Source organism: Sorex fumeus, unplaced genomic scaffold (genome assembly GCF_029834395.1).
Source record: "Sorex fumeus unplaced genomic scaffold, SorFum_2.1 ptg000044l, whole genome shotgun sequence".
NCBI lineage: Eukaryota > Metazoa > Chordata > Mammalia > Eulipotyphla > Soricidae > Sorex > Sorex fumeus.
The window spans coordinates 60,552,954-60,574,502 of NW_026606101.1; the positions used below are offsets into that span (position 1 = coordinate 60,552,954).

General features: G+C 38.9%; 1 protein-coding gene across 4 annotated transcripts in view; it reads left to right on the forward strand.

Moving 5' to 3' along the window:
• The window catches only part of OPA1 (OPA1 mitochondrial dynamin like GTPase), a 101,611-nt gene extending 81,188 nt beyond the window's left edge, over nt 1–20,423 (forward strand). For all 4 annotated transcript variants that reach the window (XM_056121962.1, XM_056121964.1, XM_056121963.1 and 1 more), the window contains 2 exons: nt 17,756–17,831; nt 20,296–20,423. In XM_056121962.1, the coding sequence (XP_055977937.1) occupies nt 17,756–17,820 (65 nt within the window). In that variant the 3' untranslated portion in view covers nt 17,821–17,831; nt 20,296–20,423. The remainder of the gene's footprint in view (nt 1–17,755; nt 17,832–20,295) is intronic.
• Nucleotides 20,424–21,549: the final 1,126 nt, after the last annotated feature.

The window sequence follows — 21,549 nt, forward strand, 5'->3', positions numbered from 1 at the left end:
AATCTAGTTGAATTATGAACACAATTTTTGTAATGAATCTAATTTATTTATTGAACTAGTCTGAATATTTTAAATGCTTTCCTTGGAAAGGAAAAGATTCAGTTCCAAGACTCAGTTCCAGGTTGATCTTTCTATAAGATCTGTCTTGGCATTTATAAATTTACTTTATGATTGTCTTCATATAAAACAAAATAAGACACTACCATCTGACCAACTTTTGTTGGGATTTGTTCTCTGTCCCACCCCTAAAACTGGGCTCTGGTAACAATTGGGTAATGTTCCAACAAATACAGCATGGATTGTTTTTTACTGTTTGCCCTATGAATGGCTTATCATCTACTAACTAGGTTATTGTAAACTTAGGGACCACTATTTGGGATTTAGAGTTTAGATTTCTCTTTACGTTTTTGTTCACTAAAGCCTGAGTTGCACTTTTTATTCTTTTTGTGCATAATTAGTGGTTTACTGTACTCAGCTACTAAGAAGGTACTTGTCAGTTATTTATACCAGATCTGTAGTCTTTCCATCCTGACTTTGCAGTTTTTCATTTTGTATCAAAATTTGCTTCTATCAGTTACAACTAACATTGAAGCCTTGCAGGTAGTAGGCTAAGTGCTTTAATCTCAAGTTATTTTTCTCATTTGATGGATAAACAGCGGGAGATTCAAAAGCACATTGATAATAAGTGATAAAGTAGGTAGTAAATTGTAGAGTCAAGATTGGAATCCAGACTTTTAAGTGCTGCCCCAAATGAATTTGGGGGGAGAAAATCTTCGTCATTGAAAAAGAGCATTGCATAAAGTGGTTGTTTATGTTCAAAAGATTCCATAGTTAGGCCAAGAAGACTTATATATTACTCATGACCATCCTATGTACTTCCTATAAAAAGCTTTGGAATTTAAACTTCTAGTGAAAACTTCCAAAAAATTAGAATAGCTGGGTAAAGGTGCACCACATTGTGTACAAAGTCACTGCGCAGAAAGAACTTGGTTTCCTTCATTACGTGATTCGCAACCATGTCTCTAAGTTTGTTTTTTCAGGTGCCACCGTAGTCACATGGTAGTATATATAGTAGACATAGTAATAAATATCTAAGTTTCCCCAAACTTGAAGATTTCTCAGCGTGGGCGTGTTGCTGCTTAGGGTCTGAAGGTCTGGCTAATCTGATCGCGGGTACAATCTTGAGTGGAGCGCTTGCTACTGTAATTTGAAGTGCTAAGCTAGCCTGCTGGAGTGCTAAAATGTTTTTCAGTTTGCTTCCATGATTTTCTCTCTTCACTTGTTTCTTGTATGAGTATCTTATGAAAGGTGTAGTTCAGTCACAACTGAATACTTCATGAATACTTCATTGATATGAAGTAAGTATTCATCTCCTTTACCGGGGAAACTAAACGGTGCTCACTTCTTCGCTTGGGCTTAAATCGTGCAGGTTTAGTTCACTGACAGTGGTTTGATGTCCACTGCCAGTGAACTAAATGCTGGAAACAGTGTCGCTTAAAGAGCTTGGCAAATGAGAATTTTCCAATATCCGCCACTCCCCGCCGCAACCCCCAGTTCATTTGCTCTGCTGGCTCTACACGAGGTGGCAACAGCTGGCCTTTTTACTGGAGCTTGGCGGGGATTAGCGAGTAGGAATTGTAGCAGCGTGCTCGGCCTCTTGCCTCTGTTGACTGTTCTTTATTGTTTGATGCCAGAGCATCTCCCAGACAGCAAGCGATTGTTTCTTAAAACTTAGAGTTTGTTTCTCTCGGGGCTGTACAATGCCATTAGGGCTCGTCTTTGTGTCTTTTTGCTCTCCTAGTCTCCTCATATCCCCTCTAGCCTGTGCTTTCTCTTGATAATTAGAATGGAACAAAGAAAAAAGCTTTGTACCATAGTGTGCAGGAGATTGCGTTTTGACTCTCAAACTTACAAAGATAGACTGCATATGGACATTTCTGGTTTTCCCCTGAGCCATTAGATAATTCCATATCAAATCACTTCTATAAAATGGAAACTTTGTTCTTTGTAATGTATGTGTTGATGCACTTTTTGAAGTTGGAGTGATTTTTAAAAAGGTGATCTAGTATTGTCAGATTTTAAGGTTGAGAGTGGAAGAGAAATGCACTGTAGATACCTTAAATCTAAAAAGAGCCTTTCATTAACTCTAAAACGTAATTCTGTAAGGATGATGTTACAGGAATATTTTCATGCTCTTTGAATCAAAAAGTAAATAATATATCTAGACAGAAACTCAAGACTGATTTTGCACATTTCTTATTTTTAAAAAAGAAGAAGAAAAATAGCAAGATCCTTTTCTGGTTGCTCACCATCTCTAACCTGACATAGCTGCCGCATCCTCGGAGGGTCGTAGATGAAAATAGTCAATGAAGTAGTGAAGCTGAAGTCATCTCAGAAAGCTGATTATACTTCGAACCTACCATTTAAAATCATACAAAGGGAAGCCTTTGTGTAAACTTTTTGCCAGAGGTGGGACCCTAACATGCCTGTTTTTTATGTGCCTCCATGGACTCCTGTGGTGTGTCAGCGCCACCAGCCGCCCAACTTCCCCGAACCTGTTCTTTCCCCTCTCAGCGGTAGAATTCGCCATTTTGTAAACAGGAATAAAGCTTTTAAACTATGTGCCGTTGAAGTGGATTCGTTTAACTCTAGTAGTGTGTTTGTTTCATTTCTGGAGATGTTACCAAGGGAAGTGGAATATAAAAGGGGACTGGGTTGTTGCGTTGACTGTAGGGTTCTAAGTACCCGGACCCAGAGGGTATATGTTTTTAAAGCCTAGTCATAGTGACAGGAGTATGAAATATTGGGCCAAAGGCATCTGCTGTTAAGAACTAGACCCTGTAGCATCATTTCAGTCGAAATACTATTATTGTGTGTCTTTGGTGTTGGATAACACTGGGTTGTCCTTGCTCCTCCTGCAGGGACCTTAGGTTTATTGAGTTACTCCCACAACAGTGCCCCTGAGGCACACCTAATTCTGTCAAGCACTGATAATGATAATCCTGTATTGCTTTTCTCTTTCCTTTATGTCGCAAACAATGTTCTTTCTGTTTAGTCACAAGAAGGCAGTTCATGCTATGCTTTGTAGCATGAGAGTTAACTGACTCCAAACTAATATTTATTCCCCGGCATCCATATTTACTTGACTTAGGCTTCAGTTGCCCTTAGTTCCTAGCACTCCAAAAGCAGGGTCCCAACGAAGGGACTGGAAGGACCCAGGGCAAGCTGTAAGCTTACCCCGCCATCGAAAGGGGATAAGCTAAGCACCTTATGTACAAGTTAAGAGCATGGTCATGGCTTTGGCCAATAATTACTGAAGTCTCAGTCACTCCCCCTCTCTCTGAGCTTTGAGCTCGTTATTTATTTATTCATTTACTTATGGTGGGGGGGGGGACCACACCTGGTGTTCAAGGCTTAATCCTGGATCTATGCTCAGGTGTCACTCTTGGTGGGACTCAGGGTACCATTTATGCTACCTGGGATCGAACCTGGGTTGGCCTTGTGCAAGGCGAGTGCCCTGCCCGTTGTGCTGTTGTTCCTGCCTCAGCTTCTCACACATTTCTGTGTAGTCTCTTCTTTTTGACTCTTGTTGGTGTGTCTCTCCCCATACCTTACTGATCAGTGTTGCCCTGAAAGGGCTGTGCCCGCGTCTTGTGGTGCTGGAAATATCCAGAAGGGTGATTGTAACCTCTGGGGAAATTGTGGGTACAGGGAATGGCGGGGGTGCTTGCTTTTTGCTTTGTTTTCTCGAAGAAGAGAAGTTTCCAGGGGAGCGCTGAGTGATTTAATTTTGCCGAAAGGGTCTACTTGGCCAAATACATGTGGAATTTCTGTTGTAGATGATTATCACTTGGTCCTCAGCCATTATTTTTCTTCCCTTTCCTCATTTACCTTCCTTTGGTGATTAAAATCCTTCCTTAGGCACTGCCAGTGTTGTTTATTTGGACAGAAGGAAGAGTCTCCCCTGGAGGAGATTACAGGTCTGCAAATCAACCAAAATAGCCAAGTGAGGAAAATAGAATTGTCCGTTATTATGACCTGTTCTGCCAGATGACTTGGTTCTTTCCATCAGTTCACCGTATCCTTTTTCTTTCATATTATTTGTGTTCAGTGCCCATTTAGTCCTTTTTAATAATCTAGCTCCTTCTCTTAACAGACATAAGAGGGAGAAGAAAGCTAACTTTCTTGTTCTGAGGAATCTTTCCTCCATTCTTTCGCCTCAGAAAGCAGCCGTCGTATTTCTCCTAGCGCACAGCTTGCATTTGGTACTTGTGCCATACCGCACTCCCTTGCTTCATCGTGCAGTTGGGCTCACCCCCAGCAACACCACTGCTTTCTGGACCATCACTGATTTCACAACTGACTGGTCACCAAAGCACTTTGATAGTCTTTTACATTTATTGGAAATTTTTAAGTTGACTCGAATATTTTCAATGTTTTGACATTCATGTACTCTTTTAAATAATTATTAATAGGAAGGAGTATATTTGAAAGATGGAAAGACTGTAATATTTTTCTTTGCTTCAGAATAAAGAATGACTTTAGTTCTGTGAGGCACCTTTTCAGGTATAAGGGATTGACTATTTTAATTCTCTCTTTCTATAGCATAAAGAAATTGACAAAGCAGCTATGTCTGAACTGTGATAGTGAAGGATTATTTTAAACTTGATGAAATATATTTGGCTTTGTTGTAGCCAGGAGAGAAAGATTACACACAAAAATGAAGTATTCCTTAAGGGAGAGTGTTCTGTGTTAGAAAAATAATTACTTATAAGCAAGATTTCACAGGATGAGTCTGAGTGGGGTGCTTTCCAGTTACTGCTGTGAAAATCCAGACTCAGAATGGGGCTTTTAGAATCAAATGCATTTTTCATGGTCTAAGGACATTGATAAATTGATATAAAATGTAAAGAATATATACTTCTCCATTACCTCATACAGGCAACTGGTATTTAGTATTTTACTAACAAGTTTATTCTTTTTGGAGTAAACTCATTTTAACTGATTTAAAAGAACAGAAATTACAAAAATCTCTTTAGTGACTTATCGATAGTCTTTTAAAGGTAGGGTAGCACTGTCTGTAGCACTGTCCTCTCGTTGTTCATCGATTTGCTCGAGCAGGCCCAGTAACATCTTGATTGTGAGACTTGTTATTACTGTGTTTGGCATATCGAATACGCCACAAGGGGATTGCCAGGCTTTGCTGCGCGGGTGAGATACTCTCGGTAGCTTGCTGGGCTCTCCGAGAGGGGCAGAGGAATCGAACCTGGGCCGACCAGGTTGGCCATGTGCAAGGCAAACGCCCTATAGCACAGCGCGTAGGGCGTTTGCCTTGCATGCAGCCAACCTGGCTGACCCAGGTTCAATTCCTCTGCCCCTCTCAGAGAGTCCAGCAAGCTATCGAGAGTATCTCGCCCGCACAGCAAAGCCTGGCAAGCTATCCGTGGGCGTATTCTATATGCCAAACACAGTAACAGCCATGTATGACACAAAGGTAGGGTAGATTTAAAAAAAAAAAAACACGATTGGGGCTGGAGCGATAGCACAGCGGGTAGGGCATTTGTCTTGCATGCAGCCAACCCAGGTTCCATTCCCACCATCCCATGTGGTCCCCTGATCACCGCCAGAAGTAATTCCTGAGGTCAGAGCCAGGAGTAACCCCTGTGCATCACCAGGTGGGACCCAAAAAGTGGGAAAACAAAAAGATTATGATAAATGTTTATATGTATATTCTTACATATAAAGTGTCAGTGCACATATTTGTATCTTGAGTTAGTCCCCAGTTACTACTATAGCTTACCTTTTCCATTTTTCTTTTCATTTCAGAGATTTAAAAAATGAAACCTGGTCGTTGAAAAATCTATTGCAAAACATTATTAAATAATAGCACATGTAAAATGTTACACAACATTATGAGAGAAAGATTTTGGAAAATTGACAAATGGTGTACACTAACTGGCAGTCTCCAAGAAGTAGGGTTTTGAGGGTGAGTGGTGGGGATAGTTAATGGCAAAGGAAATTTAGTGTTTTACTATTTCTAAACTGTTTTTTCCCAAATTAGAATGATTTAGAATTTTCCTTAAAATATTCTATTCATGATTACCATATTCTTTGAAATGACAGTTAATGCATGATATGGTCAGTCTTTTAAGTGATAGGATATTTTTCCAAGCAACATATTGGTGATTTGATACCAAGAGACATTTGATAGGACTTGAAGTGATTCCTTATAAAAGTCTTCTTGAGATTCACTTTGAATTATCTCATGTTCTGTCATGATACATCATGAACCCATCATCTGTGAATGAGTTGAAATCTTTTTCTATGCAACCCATTTAAGATAATAGGTTTTCTCTATTTCACTGCTAGCCTAGTGTTTGGAGGAGTCTATTTTCATTTATTTCAGAACAGCTGTCTCATGTGTTCCCTGGTTTGAGCATTTTGAGTTGTAGGAAGATGTTTGCCATTTCTTCTTTGCTTTAGTCGTTATGCCGGGTGTGGCCCAAAATCAGACCAAAAAATAATAATGATAACCTAGAGCAATGAATTTGTCTTTTTAAAATACACAAAATAGAGGCTGGAGAGAGAGTATAGCAGGGAAGGCATTTGCCTTGCTTGTAACCAAACAGGTTCAATACCCAGGACCCCATTTAATCCCCGAGCCCCACCAGAAGTGATCCCTGAGTGCAGAGCCAGGAGTCAGCCCTGAGTACTCCTGGCTATGACCCAGAAACCAAAAAATAAAACACAAAAAGACTCAAAAAACTCCCCAGAAATTCATAAAAGGATTTCTTTCTTCAAAAAGATAACCCAGATTTTAAAATTTTTGTATTTTTATTCCTATTTCAGTTTTCTGATTTTCCTTTAAAGGTGATTTTCTCAGTTAATGAGTATGTAAAATTAATTATGAAATGGTTGTTATTTCTTTGAACAATATCAATACTATACTTCCTTTTGAAGTTCTTGTGAGAAATAATATATACCAAAATCAGCCTAACAAAATGTCAGTGTTAGACTGACAAAACTGAAGGTTTTCCTCGTGATAAATATAATTATACTTTATCCTATAATGTCACATTTAAAATATATATCTTGGTTTTTTTTTGCCTCAGTTCATTGTATTAACGCCTCCCATTTAAAATTCCATACTTTATATAAACTTGTAAATCAGTTCATAAATCAGAATTGCATTGTCTGCTTTTGTATTATTCTTCTTTCCCTTTAAAAATTACATTAATGAGCTGACTGTTTAAGAATCATTCTCGTGATTCATTTGTCTGTTACTCCTCCTTTATAAGGCACAGCTCTGAAGGTCTTTTGACAAACCAATATTTATAACAGTTTGACAGCAGGATGAGGAACAGCGTTTGTCTTTGTAACAGCTTGAAGAAAGACCCTTTCCAGGGCCCAGTCATGCAGTTACAATCTTGACCTCTTTCTTATTCTGGGGACATACATACAGCAGCACCTCCCATGTGTTTCCTTGTCCCATTGACTGTCCATTCTCTTCCCATCTGTTTGGCAGTCTTAAAGGAACAGAAGGGGCCCTCTTCTTAGGAATCTGTCTTTGCAGGTGATATATGATGTCCTGCCTCTTTAAGGACTGCCTGGGTGGTTTTTCTTTTCTCAAACTGGTTCAATTTTCCTAACAAAATATGCTTTTAAAAATAAGGAGTAGAAAAAAATGAAAGATAATAATAGATTACTTTAAAAATATGTTTCATGATTGAGATAGAATTTTCCTGATCATGCTAAAGCACTTTTTATCTGTCATACTTTAAAAATTGTTTGATATTTTTTCATCTGTGATGACAAAAGGAGCATATTCATTTTGAATTAATGTATTTATTATGGTAGAGTATATCTCACATTTAAGAAGATAGTCATGAATCCATGTTTTTTTTTCTGTTGAAAAAATACAACTGTTGGTACTGTTGGTATCATTGGTATGTCCAACTATTGAACGGAAATGATAATTTGGTTTTCTCCTGTGCAGAAATTATTCATAAAATAAATGTGATAAATATTGCCCCCCTCAAAATGTTAATTGTCTGATTTTAGTTTTTAAAAAATTTTGATTTGGGGGTTTCCTTCCCAGGCATTGCTCAGGGACCAACCCTGGCAGTCCTCGGCTATCGCAGCTGCAATTCAATGCTGTGGCCTGAGAATGAGGGGCTGTCCTGCCCCACAGTGCCCAAGTCCTCCAGGTCCCCACCTGTGTGCTCAGGAGGCCAGGCAGTGCGTGATCCAGCCCTTGTCAGGCATGTTCCCGAGTAGTTTTTCCTTCCCACCTCCAGAATGTTCTCAAACTACCGTATTTAGAAGCTTTACCATCTAGGATCAGAGAACTAAAACAACAGGTAAAGCATTTGCCTTGCACACAGCTGGCCCAGGTTTTGATCCCCCAGCATTACATATGGTGTCTCAAACCCTGCCAGGAATGATCCCTGAGTGCACAACCAAGAGTAAGCCCTGAGCACTGCCGGGTGTGGCCCCCAAAGCAAAAATATTTGCCATTTTAAAGAGATCACTTGTTAAATATTGCAGTGTATCAGATGAATCCATTTCCTAGTGCTGTGTCTTGTGCAGCCTGCCTTATTCCCAAAACGATTTCAAGCTGCTGACAGAGATAGATCCTGTACAAAAGGTGAAAATGCAAAAAAAAATTAAAATAAAAATAATTTTTTAAATTTTTTTAAAAAGGTGTAAATGCTTTAAGTGAAAATCTGGGTGCAAGGAAATAGAAAATTCAGCCAAGGGTGGGGGAGGTGGAAGTTAGGATAAGATTGGTATTCCCTCAAAATACATGTGAGGGCATCTGGGAGGTAGTTCACGTAAGAGAGCACAAGGCTGAGAGTAAGTCCCAGAACTACATTCCCGCTGAGCTCCTCCCTCCTCTCCCCACAGACACACTTTTGGCTAACCTGGTGACACACCACCACCCCGGCCCCCCCAACCCCCCAGCCAGGCAAGCCAGGTCTGAGCATTGAACTCTCAAATCTACACTGCCTGTGACATTGTCCAGTGTGGCTCCACACGCACACTGCTGGTGATGTAGCACTGTCCTCCCGTTGTTCATCGATTTGCTCAAGCAGGCACCAGTAACGTCTCCATTGTGAGATTTGTTGTTACTGCGTTTGGCATATTGAATACGCCACGGGGAGCTTGCCAGGCTCTTGGGATACTCTCAGTAAGTTGCTGGGCTCTCCGAGAGGGATGGAGGAATCAAACCCGGGTCGGCCGTGTGCAAGGCAAACAACCTACCCACTGTGCTATTGCTCCGGCCCACTGCAGGTGATAGCCCCTATTAAAGAAAAGTTAAAAAAAACAAAATTTAGTATGCTCAAGATTCTCTCCTCTTTGCTGTAAGGAAACTGCAGATTAGTGCCAAACTTCTCAGTGATAGATGCATGCCAGGACTCAAAGCTGAATGCGTGGCTTACAGTGGCTGAGTGACATGGCAAACAGGTTTACATGTATATAGATCTTCCTTGCACACACACAAGAGAACTTTCCTCTTGAGCACTATGACATAGGGAATCAGATGAATGCATATAATCTCAAAGTCAATGGGGAGCTTTAATAATAATTTTTTTCAGTGTAGACTGATATCATAAGCATTTCTGGTGGGGGAACCACTGTGATTCAGTCCAGATGCATAGCTGTTTGACTTGGGTTTTGTCTAATAAAATACATGTATTAGACCTAAAGACACATGGATTACATATTCCCATGTATTCTTCTGTAAATAGAGCTGCTTGTAGCTGATCTTTTTCATAAGTATCATATTAGAAAGTTTAAGGTTTACATGTGTTAGAAGTATACCTGGAATGGTGTCTGTCTTTATTAGATCATGGAGGATCTGTAGGAATGAATAGCTTGCTGAGCTGAAATTAGGGATGCCTTCACTGAGGGAAGTTGAAGGACATGACCAGTATGAAAGCCGGAGGGTAAGACTGTATTGTGATCAGAACACTGAAGTCCTTTGGAAAAGAGGTTTCAGAATATCAAAATCTATCTATCTGTCTATATGTTTCAAGAGGTTTTTATTATTGTGTTTTTGTTTGGTTTGATTTGGTTGTTTTCGGAGAGGAGGGGCACACCCAGGGGTTATTCCTGACTCTTCACTGAGGAATTACTCCTGATAGTGCTCAGGGGACTTCATGGGATACTGGAAATAGAACCTGGGTCTGCGTGTGCAAGGCAAACACTCTACCTGTTGTACTATCATTCTGGCCCCGTGAAGAGGTTTTAATTGTATTAGTCAAAGGAGTGTGATAGAAATGGCCATAGTAAAAAGAATTTTTAAAACGAAAGCTAAATTTATCTGCAGTTTGAGCTATCCATGTATTCAGCAGACATAAGTTATCATTCGTTTTACAGACTTCTTTGTGGTAGCTTTCTACATCAGATTGTTTGAGGATTGAAAATAGCAAATTATTTTAATGACCATCTTGAATGTGTGAATAAAATATTGGTTAAGTCGGATCACTCAACAATGAATGAATGAGCAGTGAATGAATTATTCATGTCATCTGTTACACGGGTTGTACTAGGATGAATGATTTTAAATGACAGACTTTTTAAAAGTAGATAGTTCATAGAAACAATCCCACATTGGTTCTTAGGAAACAATATAAAACTGATTTTTCTGAAGTGAATTATGTGAACCTGTGAGAATGCCATTGCAATTTATTTTTGCACTTTTATTATGATATTGCTACCATATAAAATAAAAAGATACTAAGAAATAAAGGACAACTGACAAATTTTAAAAGGTGTAGTTAGAACATATTCTCAGAATAGTACATTTCAGCCTGTTTTGTTTTAAAGTAACATGGGCTATGAATTCTTGACAGTTTTCTTATCTTTTTTAAATATATAAATTGGTAGTTATTTGTCTACAATTATAAGGTTAAAAGCTAGGCTGGAACTGGAAATTTAATTCTAATCAATTGCATTATCCTGTATACCTTTTAATATATTACATTCTTGTTTTTATAGAAATGATTTGAAATAACATCCATGGGGCCAGAGATAGTACAGCTGGTAGGGCATTTGCTTTACACACTTCTGACCCAGGCTCAATCCTTGGCATCCAATATGGTCCTCTGGGCACTACCAGGAATAACCTAAAGCACACTACCAGGATGTGTGCCTCCCCCCTCCAAAAAAAAAAATAACCATCCATTTGTTATTAGAAGCATTCACGATCACGATCACGACCATCCTGTTGTTCGTCGATTGCCACGAGCAGGCCCCAGTAACGTCTCCTTGGTCCTAGCCCTGAGATTTTTTTTAAAAGTGCCATATTCAAGGGTCTTTCAGGGTTAGGAGAATGAGACCCATCATTGTTACTGGTATTTGGCATATTGGGTACACCACGGGGAGTTTGCCAGACTCTGCCGTGTGGGCAGGTTACATTCGGTAGCCTGCCAGTTTGTCCAAAGTAGGAATGAGCTGAGTGTGATAATCTCTGGATCTTGGCCGTTGTTGGGGTTACACAGCAGTTGGTGGGTGTAACTGTCTAGCTACTGGCAGGTCCAGTCCCAAACCGTGCAGGCTTGGAGATCTCAGTCCTGTGCTCGCCCACCCCACTGATCCTATTAGAAGCATTAGTTTAGGAATTTTAAACATTAATTTTTTAACCCTTTTATTATTGTTGTTTACCCTGTGAAATCCATCATTTTAGAAAAAATATAGCAATACACATATTCTTTTTCATCGGAAACTATTTACATCCTAATTACCCCAATAAATGTTAACAGAACAGATAACATTCTAAGCCTGAGATTTCCATTTGAACTTTCGAAGCAGAGGAAATAGCACAGAGAACCCCATTTACCACGTCTGTGGCCCTCCAGAATCTAGAACCGGCTCTAAGTTACCCCGTGGTGCTGTATGCCTGCCCCAGAGCCCCAGCTCAGATTTTGACTTACTGAGATGTCAGGAACCTGCAGTCAGTAACAGAGTCTGAAAATACTGTCTCAGTAGTACAAAATATTTTGAAAGAGATCACATTCGCATAACTAGCTTGGTACATTATCATAATTGCTGCATTTTATTATTTGAAATTGTGCATCTCTTACTGTACCTAACATATATTAAACTTTATCATAGATTAAATGGTATGTGGGTAAAGAACATTATCGAAGAACCCAACCCGGGTTTCATGTATGTCACCACATACAGTTCCCCAGAGCCCTGCCACGAGTGACCCCTGAGTGCAGAGCCAGGAGTAAACCCTGGGCACCACTGGGTGTGGCCCCCAAACCAAAAAAAAATTTTTTTAAGGGGACTATTATGCCAGTCTCAGCAACTTTCTAGAAAATAGGAAATGATGCTCCGTCTTCTGTAAAAAGCAGTAGGATTCTGTTTGTCTACATTGATGGATCTGTTTAAACATAGCCCTCCCTGCCTGTGTGTAAGGAAACATGGCAGACCAGCATTCAGAGGTAATGTTATGTTTACTTCCACACCTCTCATTGTTTATCTCTTTGGTTCTTTCTTTCATTGGTGATAAAATGTGCACTTTTTTTTTCTTGTGCTGCTTTTAAGATCTTGAATATAGTTTGAGAATCTTGAATCTGGTTTCTTATTTACTCTTTACTTTTTCTTCTTTCATTATTCCTCTATAGTATAAGGCCTGTATCATAGAAGATGGTTTTAAATACAAACTACTAAAAAGCACTTGGAGTGTAATTGTCTAATAAAGAGCAAGCACTTTAAGGAACAAAATATATTATAAAAGAAACTCTCCTTTAACTTTCAGTTCTTTAGCGAAGACCTTTTACAGCAGAATGTCACCTACAAGGTGACCTCTAGCAGGGTACAAAGTGTGTATGGAGCATGTCATAAAGCAGTTGTGTTAAGGTACATTTAGATCTTCGGATATGTTTTCTAAAATACAATGAATAAGTTTGCAGCCTGTTTCTTCTTGCTTTCTTTAAAAAGATCAAAAGTTGTAGAGAGTTTATTTCAGTGCATGTGGTAGTATTTTGTGTGTGGCTCTTTGTTCCTGTTCTAAGCTGTTATTAACCACTGAAGTGAACCTTTTCCCAGGTTTGGCCTTTTGGTGTTCACAGTGTATTCAAAACCTAATTACAGATTAGTCTATATTTGAGACTTTTAGAGCGAGTATCAGAAGACTCAAAAAGAAAATGAGAGTAGTAGTATCATTTCATGTGGAGATAAAGAGACCCAAAACATGAATGGGTGTCAAGTCATCTAAAGAAAAGGAAAAAGAGAAAGAACTTCATTCACGGGGCTGACGGTTTATGAGTTAGGGATTATGGGTATATTCATGCCTCAATCAAGGAGCACAATGAATTGATGTTTGAAATAGTTTATCTTTTAAGTAAACATTGGATAACTGGAAAGTAGATTCAGCATTAACAACATGCAGAATTGGCTAGTTCAGGGTAACAGAAATAACAGTTTGTTAATCCTCTCCTGGGTTGTCAAGTAAATATAAAATTGTATGAGAATTCTCTAACTATTAGTACTTACTGCAAATAATAGGGGGAACTTGTAATACAGTAGTTAGACTAATCAGGATGAGGATGTTGTTTCTAATAGTGAAGTGGTTCCAGAGAGCGAGATACTGAAAACAATGTAATAATTGAAAGCAATGTAATACAGAGACATTGACTTGGAATGGTCAGAGAGTAGAATGCTGTACTGTGCTAGCACTCAGTCTCATTCCTGGGTTAGCTTTGTTTTCTGTGCAGCCCAATAGTATGCCGGACAGTGCTGGTAGTGTATCGACTTTAGAATAAAGAGATTCAAATATGATTTAAATATGGGAAATAAGGTTGCTTTTTTAGTGAGATATGACTGTAGCAAAGCATGAAATTGGTTGAGTATCTACAGCTGTGTCTATGTGCATGTGCGCGTGTGTGGGTGTGTGGTCAGCCCACGTTAGCCTTCTTAATTAGGTGCAATAATTAAGTTGAAGTTTCTTTTTCCATCGGCATTGTGTTGTGAAACCTGCGTGTTCTCTGTTCCATGGTTCAAATGACCCCTCAGCTTCCCACGACCTTCTCTGTCAATATGCACCCTGCCTGCCTCCTCTTCGGCTTACTCCAGCCTTTGTGATACGAGCTTCAGCCCTTCTGGCCCACTGGTAACATCTGGGAAGCCTGTCAAGGGTCTTTTTCTTCTTGGTAACTCTCAGGCCTTATTTTCTGTGCAATATGTTTGGGGAACTTCACATCTCATCAGTTTATTTCGTATTGACCATGGACAATGAGCCAGACATTTTTATACACTGAGGATGATGGACCTTTTTTGTCTAGTTTTGGACTCATATTATTTTCCATGGATTTCTCAGATGTGACTAGATCTAGTCTCCCCAAGATGTACATTTGTACTATTCTTTCTTAGTGTGTTCTTGTTTGGTTTGTTTGATTGGTTTTTTTAATTTATTATACCTGTGACATATTCGATATGCCAAACACAGTAACAACAAGTCTCACAATGGGGGCATTACTGGGCCCGCTCGAGCAAATGAATGAACGGGAGGACAGTGCTGTTATAGTTTAGGTAACATGGTTATGCTAATGTTATCATTTAAGGTGTTGAATGTAAGTTACTGCACTCCACCACCACCAAAGCGCCATGCACCCTCTCCCAATAGCTGTTGTTTTTTTTACCAGAATACATTATGTTTCCTATAGAAGGTTAAACATAACAAATGTTCTTGAAGAAATCGCCTTAAAAAAAAAATCAGAGTCTCATACGGCAGCAGATCAAGGATGTGTTTCTGAATCAGAGGGACTCAGACATGGCTAACTCTGCAGCGTATATCCCCTTTATCAATAGCTAAACCTAGTGAGCAGTAAGAGAATATAATAGAGAATATAAGAGAATATAAGATTTGAATTATCCAGAGCGCAGCAGGTACTTCTCCCAAAGTCATGATGGCATCTTTTTCACTCCACTAAGTGCATTTTAAAAGTGTAAGAATAAAAGGAGCTGAAGTTTTTTTTATTTCATCTTTAAAAATCACACTACCAGTCCTGGAGTGATAGTGGGTAGTGCGATTGCCTTGCACATGGCCAACCCGGATTCAATCCCCAGCATCCCATGTGATCTACCCATACACTGCTGGGAATAATTCCTGAGTGAAGAGCCAGGAGTAACCCCTGAGTATCGCCAGGTGTGACACCCCCCCAAAAAAAATGAAAAATAAATAAAAATTTTAAAATCACACTATCATTATTTATTTGTAACATTTTTACCTTTTGTTTTAAATCCTTTTTTTGTCCTCCTTGGCGTCTGGGGCTTGGTGGCACAGCCACTTACTATAAGTATCGGTAAAAACATAGTTCTATGTTTTTACAAATACCCCTTTTTTAAAAAAAAAAAAGTGGGGGGAGGTATTTGTTTCCTTTTTATTGCCATTTTTATATTGAGTTCAATGGTCCTTTCTACTTTCACTTAGGGGGAAATGTTCATATCCTGATTTTGAAAAATTGGGTTTTGATTCTGGTCCACAGACATGCACACGGTGGCTTTTGGCCTCTTTCCATGCAAATGGATTTTGCGGTGGCGGCTCTTCTGACTGGTGCTACTGTCCCGCGGTGATGGAGGTCACTGACAGGGCAGAAGGATAGACGAGCTTCCGGCTCTGCATATCAGCAGCTGCCTGCTGGTCTCCTATCTTGGCGCAAACAGACTCAGATTCCCCGCCTGTGTCACAGTACAGCTTTCCCCAGTCGAAAGAGCTCGGCCAAATGTCTCAAGGAGCTCTCGAGGCTCTGCACACCTGCTTTAGATTATCATGTGTTGCGCTATTTAAATTCGATTATTTTTTAAGACCCATCCATTTCCAAAATTCTGTGACATAAATTAGGGCATTCTTCTTTCCTCTTCCCCTCCCCCTTTTTAAAAAAATGTTTTAGCTAGTAAAGTAAAGGCCCTCCCGTTGACCATCGATTTGCTCGATCGGGCCCAGTAACGTCTCCATTGGAGACTTTGTTGTTACTGTGTTTGGCATATCGAATATGTCATGGGGAGCTTGCCAGGCTCTGCCGCGCGGGCAAGATACTCTCGGTAGCTTGCCGGGCTCTCCGAGAGGGGCGGAGGAATCGATCTCGGGTCGGCCATGTTGGCTGCGTGCAAGGCAAACGCCCTACCGCTGTGCTATCGCTCCATTTAGCTAATGAACTGCAGTTATGTGAAACTCTGTCTTCATTGAAAAATATAGGTGAAGCTGTTTCTAAGGAATTAGATGAATGAATGTTAAAAATTAGAATGCCTTTTTTGACAAAGGAAATGTAGTATGTTTACTGATTTTTCACTTCTGGCTGAAAAATAGTACAGATGACCAGAAAGTATGAACTAAACTTCCAAGAGATAGGTTAGGGTTACTTTTTCTACATTCTCCGGTTTTATATGTAAGATGCGATGCTGCATTTATGATAACTTCCATATTTTCTAGGTATGTAGTTTGATTAAAACAATAAGCATTTTCACTCCGTAGATCTTGTATTCATCTCAGTCTAGTACCTACCATTAGAAATGTGGAATTGTTGGTGGAGTACTGTAAAGACATTGTAATCTTTGTATACAGCCATTCCAGGCTTTGCTTAGTGCCTGCGTTGTTAATACGAATTCATAGAAAGAACAATCTTCCCCTTTTAGGAAACTCATCACTAATGCTAACTGGCAAAATCTTGAAAGGGTAGTAGGCATACTGTAAGCTTCAGTTACATAATATTATTTCTTTTCAGTTGTAAAAGGTATAGATGTTAAATATTGAATGAAATCTTGAAAATATTTGGAAATCTGTAAACATCTGGCATACTTTTCTTATTGTCAACTAGAAAAGTACATTTTTTAAAGTAGCTGTGCTTTGCTGGAGAGAGAGTATAGTTTATAAGGTGATTTTCTTGCATGCAGCTGACCTAGATTCAATCCCCAACACCATATTTGGTCCCCAGGCCCTCCCACAAGTGAACCCTGAGCACAGGATGGTAAAGCCCAAAATAAAAAGTACATGCATTTTGAAAATATTGTTGCACTTTTTATGTTTGTTACAAATATTTTCTTTTTCTCTTAATTTTTAAGTACAGTTTGATGTATAAAGTATCAGTTGAATGATGCTCACATAGATCTTTCCTTTGTTAGATCTTTGCTAAGTACTTGCCTGAATTCTCAATTTTTTTCTATTTTTGTATTTGTTTTTTGTTTTGTTTTTGGGTCACACCCGGCGATGCACAGGGGTTACTCCTGGCACTGCACTCAGGAATTACTCCTGAGGTGGTACTCGGGGGACCATATGGGATGCTGGGAATCGAATCCAGGTTGGTACATGCAAGGCAAATGCCCTGCTCGCTGTGCTGTCACTTGAGCCCCAGATTCTCTATTTTTAAAAATTGTTTTGTTCCAAATATTGCTAACATCATTTCAAATGTTGCTAACTGTAAGCATTTGGTTGAACTTTAGAGAATGTAAGAACTACTTAAAATTCTGTGTATGATTATATTTATATCTTTCTTTGTTTTTCTGTTTAGGATTACATGTCTTTGATTATATTTTCAAAAAAAATCTTCCGAAATACCCCTTTTCTACCCTTTTAAAAAACCTGTTAAGATCCAACAGTTCATTTGAACTTTATTTGTGAGGGGAAAATAAAACATGGGGGTAGTGGAGTTGGTTGTCATGTTACCTTTCCATTTATCCTCTTTGATCTATGATGTCTTTGAAAAGTTTTATTTCTAACTAATATATTCTCTTTTTATTCCCTTAGAAAAAGTTAGAGAAATTCAAGAAAAACTTGATGCTTTCATTGAAGCTCTTCATCAGGAGAAATAAATTGTAATTAAGTGAGTAAAATTCCTACTGCTTTGGTATTAAATATAAACTTTGCATTTGTACTTAATTTAGTAGTTTCTCCTTTTCCTAAAGCCTTACTTACTCCTTACAACTAGTTATAATGTAATTAGCTAATTTTAATGGCAGGAATCTCTGAAGCTAACTTCTGACTTTCATCCTATTATGTTCCATTTGTTCTGACTAACCTAAAAATACTCTTCTAGGCCTCATTTTAAACAGAATAGAAGGGATTGAAGTTGTAATATTTTATATTATGCAGTTCGGTCAATATTTTTGTATATAAGGAATTTAACTACAGCCATTATATCATCGTTGGATCGTATGTATATTTTAGCTTCAAAGGCTTTTTGGCTTGATGAACAATTCAGTAATCATTCTTATTCTCTTACATTAAAAGTATATATGGTAATCCACTTTCCTATTTAAAGTTACACATAGTCCTATAGCCATATAATTTGTACTCTTCTAAATGTATGGACTCTCCTACCTGGCTTAACAATCTGGCATTAGAAGCATGTTCCTAATAAAATTAAGGACTTCCTGATAGCAGAGTTGATTGCTAATTATCACTGAATAGTCTTAAGATGTAAGGTTTTAGCATTATTGAAGAAGTTGAAATAGGGGAAATACTATAAATGCAGGCATTAGCATTTATCTGAAATATTTAATTCATCCCTTTCATGAGCTTTCCCCTGTCAGCTGCCCGCAAGACAGAACTGAAAAGAGTAGAAATATGAGAATTTCCCTCTCTGGCACCATTAGCTCAGAAAAGTCCTTAAACCAGGCACCTGCTTTGCTCTTCTACAGAGAAGGTACTGAGAGAGCAGCCTCGGTAGGGAAGCGGGACTCAGCCCTAACACTGGCCAGAACATTGTGACACTGAATGAGAAGGAGGAGGTGGGAAGCTTTCAAGTAGTATTTTGTCTTTTTCTTTTTTGGTCTTTTTCTTAAGTTAACACAGACATACTCAAAAATAGACTCCTCATCTCTGACTCGGGGCAAAAACAGTGTGTTTTCAATGTATGAAAATTTTCATTTGAAACTATGAAGCTATGTGAAATCTGTTCTTGTTTGTCATTTATTATTATTATCATTAATATTAAAAATGAACATTTTGAGAACCTTTTGTATATGGAGAGTCTCCTCTTTAGTACCAAAGTTTACTTAGTATTTTTGTTTATCAATAGAGAGTTGGTTTGGGGCTTTTGATTGTTTATCTTTTGGGTTGGGGGAGAGAGATTGATGAAAGTTAGGTATCTGTATTTCGGTTTTTTAATGAAATGAGAAAACCTAACGCCAACCAGTGCTATGCATAATGGTGCCTCTTCCCTCAGAGGTCATTGTGACTAGCACTGCTGCTATGGAAAGCTTACTTTTTCCTGCCTGGCCCAAGAGCTGTCCAGGTGGTGGAAGAGCCAGTTATGAAGCTCATGGGCAGAGAGAGGCTCTGAGCACAGGGAACCCACCAAACTGGGCTTGTACTTTCTGTCCACAGGCACTAAGGCCTTTCCTAGTCCTTGGGATTTATGACTCTGAACTGTCACAAGTATCTGCAAATTAGATATATTAGGTTGATTTATTTTACAAAATGCAAATCTACCTAAGAGAATAAATCTGGGGGAAATGGTAGCCTTGGTTCATTGTGACCATTTTATTAGAGTTACCTGGCATCTTTAAATAATATTTTCTTAGTGGTTGGTTCAAACATGTTTGGATTTTTTTTCCCCCAACCCTAAAAAGTTCCTCTTTTTCTTTGATATCTTTTTTTTCTTTTTCTTTTTGGGTCACACCTGACAATGCACAGGGATTACTCCTGGTTCTGCACTCAGGATTTACTCCTGGCGGTGCTCAGGGGACCATATGGGATGCTGGGAATCAAACCCCCGTCGGTCGTATGCAAGGCAAACGCCCTACCCGCTGTGCTATTGCTCCAGCCGCTCTTTGAGATCTTTTTCAGTATTTTAAATACGTTACTTACTGAAGAATTTTTTGCTCAACACAGCCATAGACAAATTTCCTCTATTGATCCACTGTAATACAGTGATTTTAACTGTTTTCCTATAAGAAGTAGATTCTAGTATTTGTTGATCCCTACATCTTGTTAGATAAAATTATTGTAGGTGGTATTTTAAATAATTCTAATAAAACTGGGAAAATGAATAACACTTTAATTTTATTATCATCATGTAGTATAAAAGTTTACTTAGAAATTTTGAATTTGTTGGGTGGAGAGGTAGCACAGATGGTAAGGTGCTTACCTTGTACTTAGTCAACCCTGATTTGATGCCTGAGTGCAGCCAGAAGTGATCACTGAACATGGGGCCAGGAGTAAGCTCTCAGTATCACTGGTGTGACCCAAACCCTTCTCCTCACCCTCCAGGTGACCTCAGCAAAAGAAAATTTGTATTTGTGGGCCCCGGCCTTAATTTCTCAAATGTGCTTGTTTTTTTGCAGAATCCTGCTTGTAATTGCCTCTGTCTACATCTGAAGAGAGAAAATTCCGAAGTCCTGACTTTTTTTTTTTCCTTTCTCCTGCTATTCTGCCTTCCTAAACACAAAATAAAGTCATGGGATAAAAATCATTTTATGCGTGATCAGAGGCATTTTAACCTAAGCTGCCAGATGAATGGAAGAACAGTGGACACGGCATTCACATCGATTCCACATACTGAACTAACAGATCAGACGCCGTCAGTGGGTATGGTCATTGAGTCCTTAAATAAGACACTTGCTCTCCTGCCTGTTGTCTTCTTGATGGGGGCACTAGTCCAGCCGCTTCCTTTGGTGATGTCACTTATGGCCAGTGTTCTTCTAGAGAGGATACCGGGTGTCTAGAAATTAAGTGTGCCATTTTCCAAAAGCTATCGATTGTATATAGCGTGATGGTAACCACTGAGTTGTTGTCTATTTTGTAATGGTCTGTATTCAGAAACTCTTCAACCATGATCATTTGGTTTATATTCACCATGTGAAAGAAAAGTGGCTAAGAGAAACTACTCTGCGAAGTAAATTTGGGTCACAGCATCACCGTGCACATTAAGTGAAAGAGATGTCGACCCTCAGATGACAGTTTAGACAGTTGCCTTAGAAGCTAATTCAGTAGCAGGCTTGCCTGTTTGATTCAGCTGATGTTTTTGTAATCTCTCTATCCATTTGAAATGAATTCACTTTGAATGTTGTATAGTTAGGCGAGGCTTTCTGTGACTACTGGCTTTGGGTGGTTCTTTTTTTTTTTTAATTGTTGACAGAGCTATTGGATTATGATACAGGATAGGGAAGATTAAGAATAATCCATTGACTAATTTCACTTAGGCTATTGTCAGAGACTTCAATTAAGCATCAAGACTGTGAGACTGTTTTAAATAGAAATAATTTCAACAATTAGAATAATATTGATTATCTCCCTCGTAGCTGAATAAAGAAAATATTTAAAGAAAAGACAAGGGTTAATTCATTGCTGTTCAGTTAGTGTAATGCCCTCACAGCGTTTTCGTTTGACTCATACAAATATTTTCTTACTGGCTGGTCAAAGGACCTCAGAGCAAAGAATACGCCAGTCTTGACAAAATTTTTATCTCATTCAACTGTTCTTCGCTGCCTTTTCATTAAGCCCTTACTGTCATAAAAATGGCCATCATAAATCATTTTCCTTTTAGTTTACTTAATTTTGCACTTTATTCCCTTACCACCCTGCATGTTTCGTTTTGC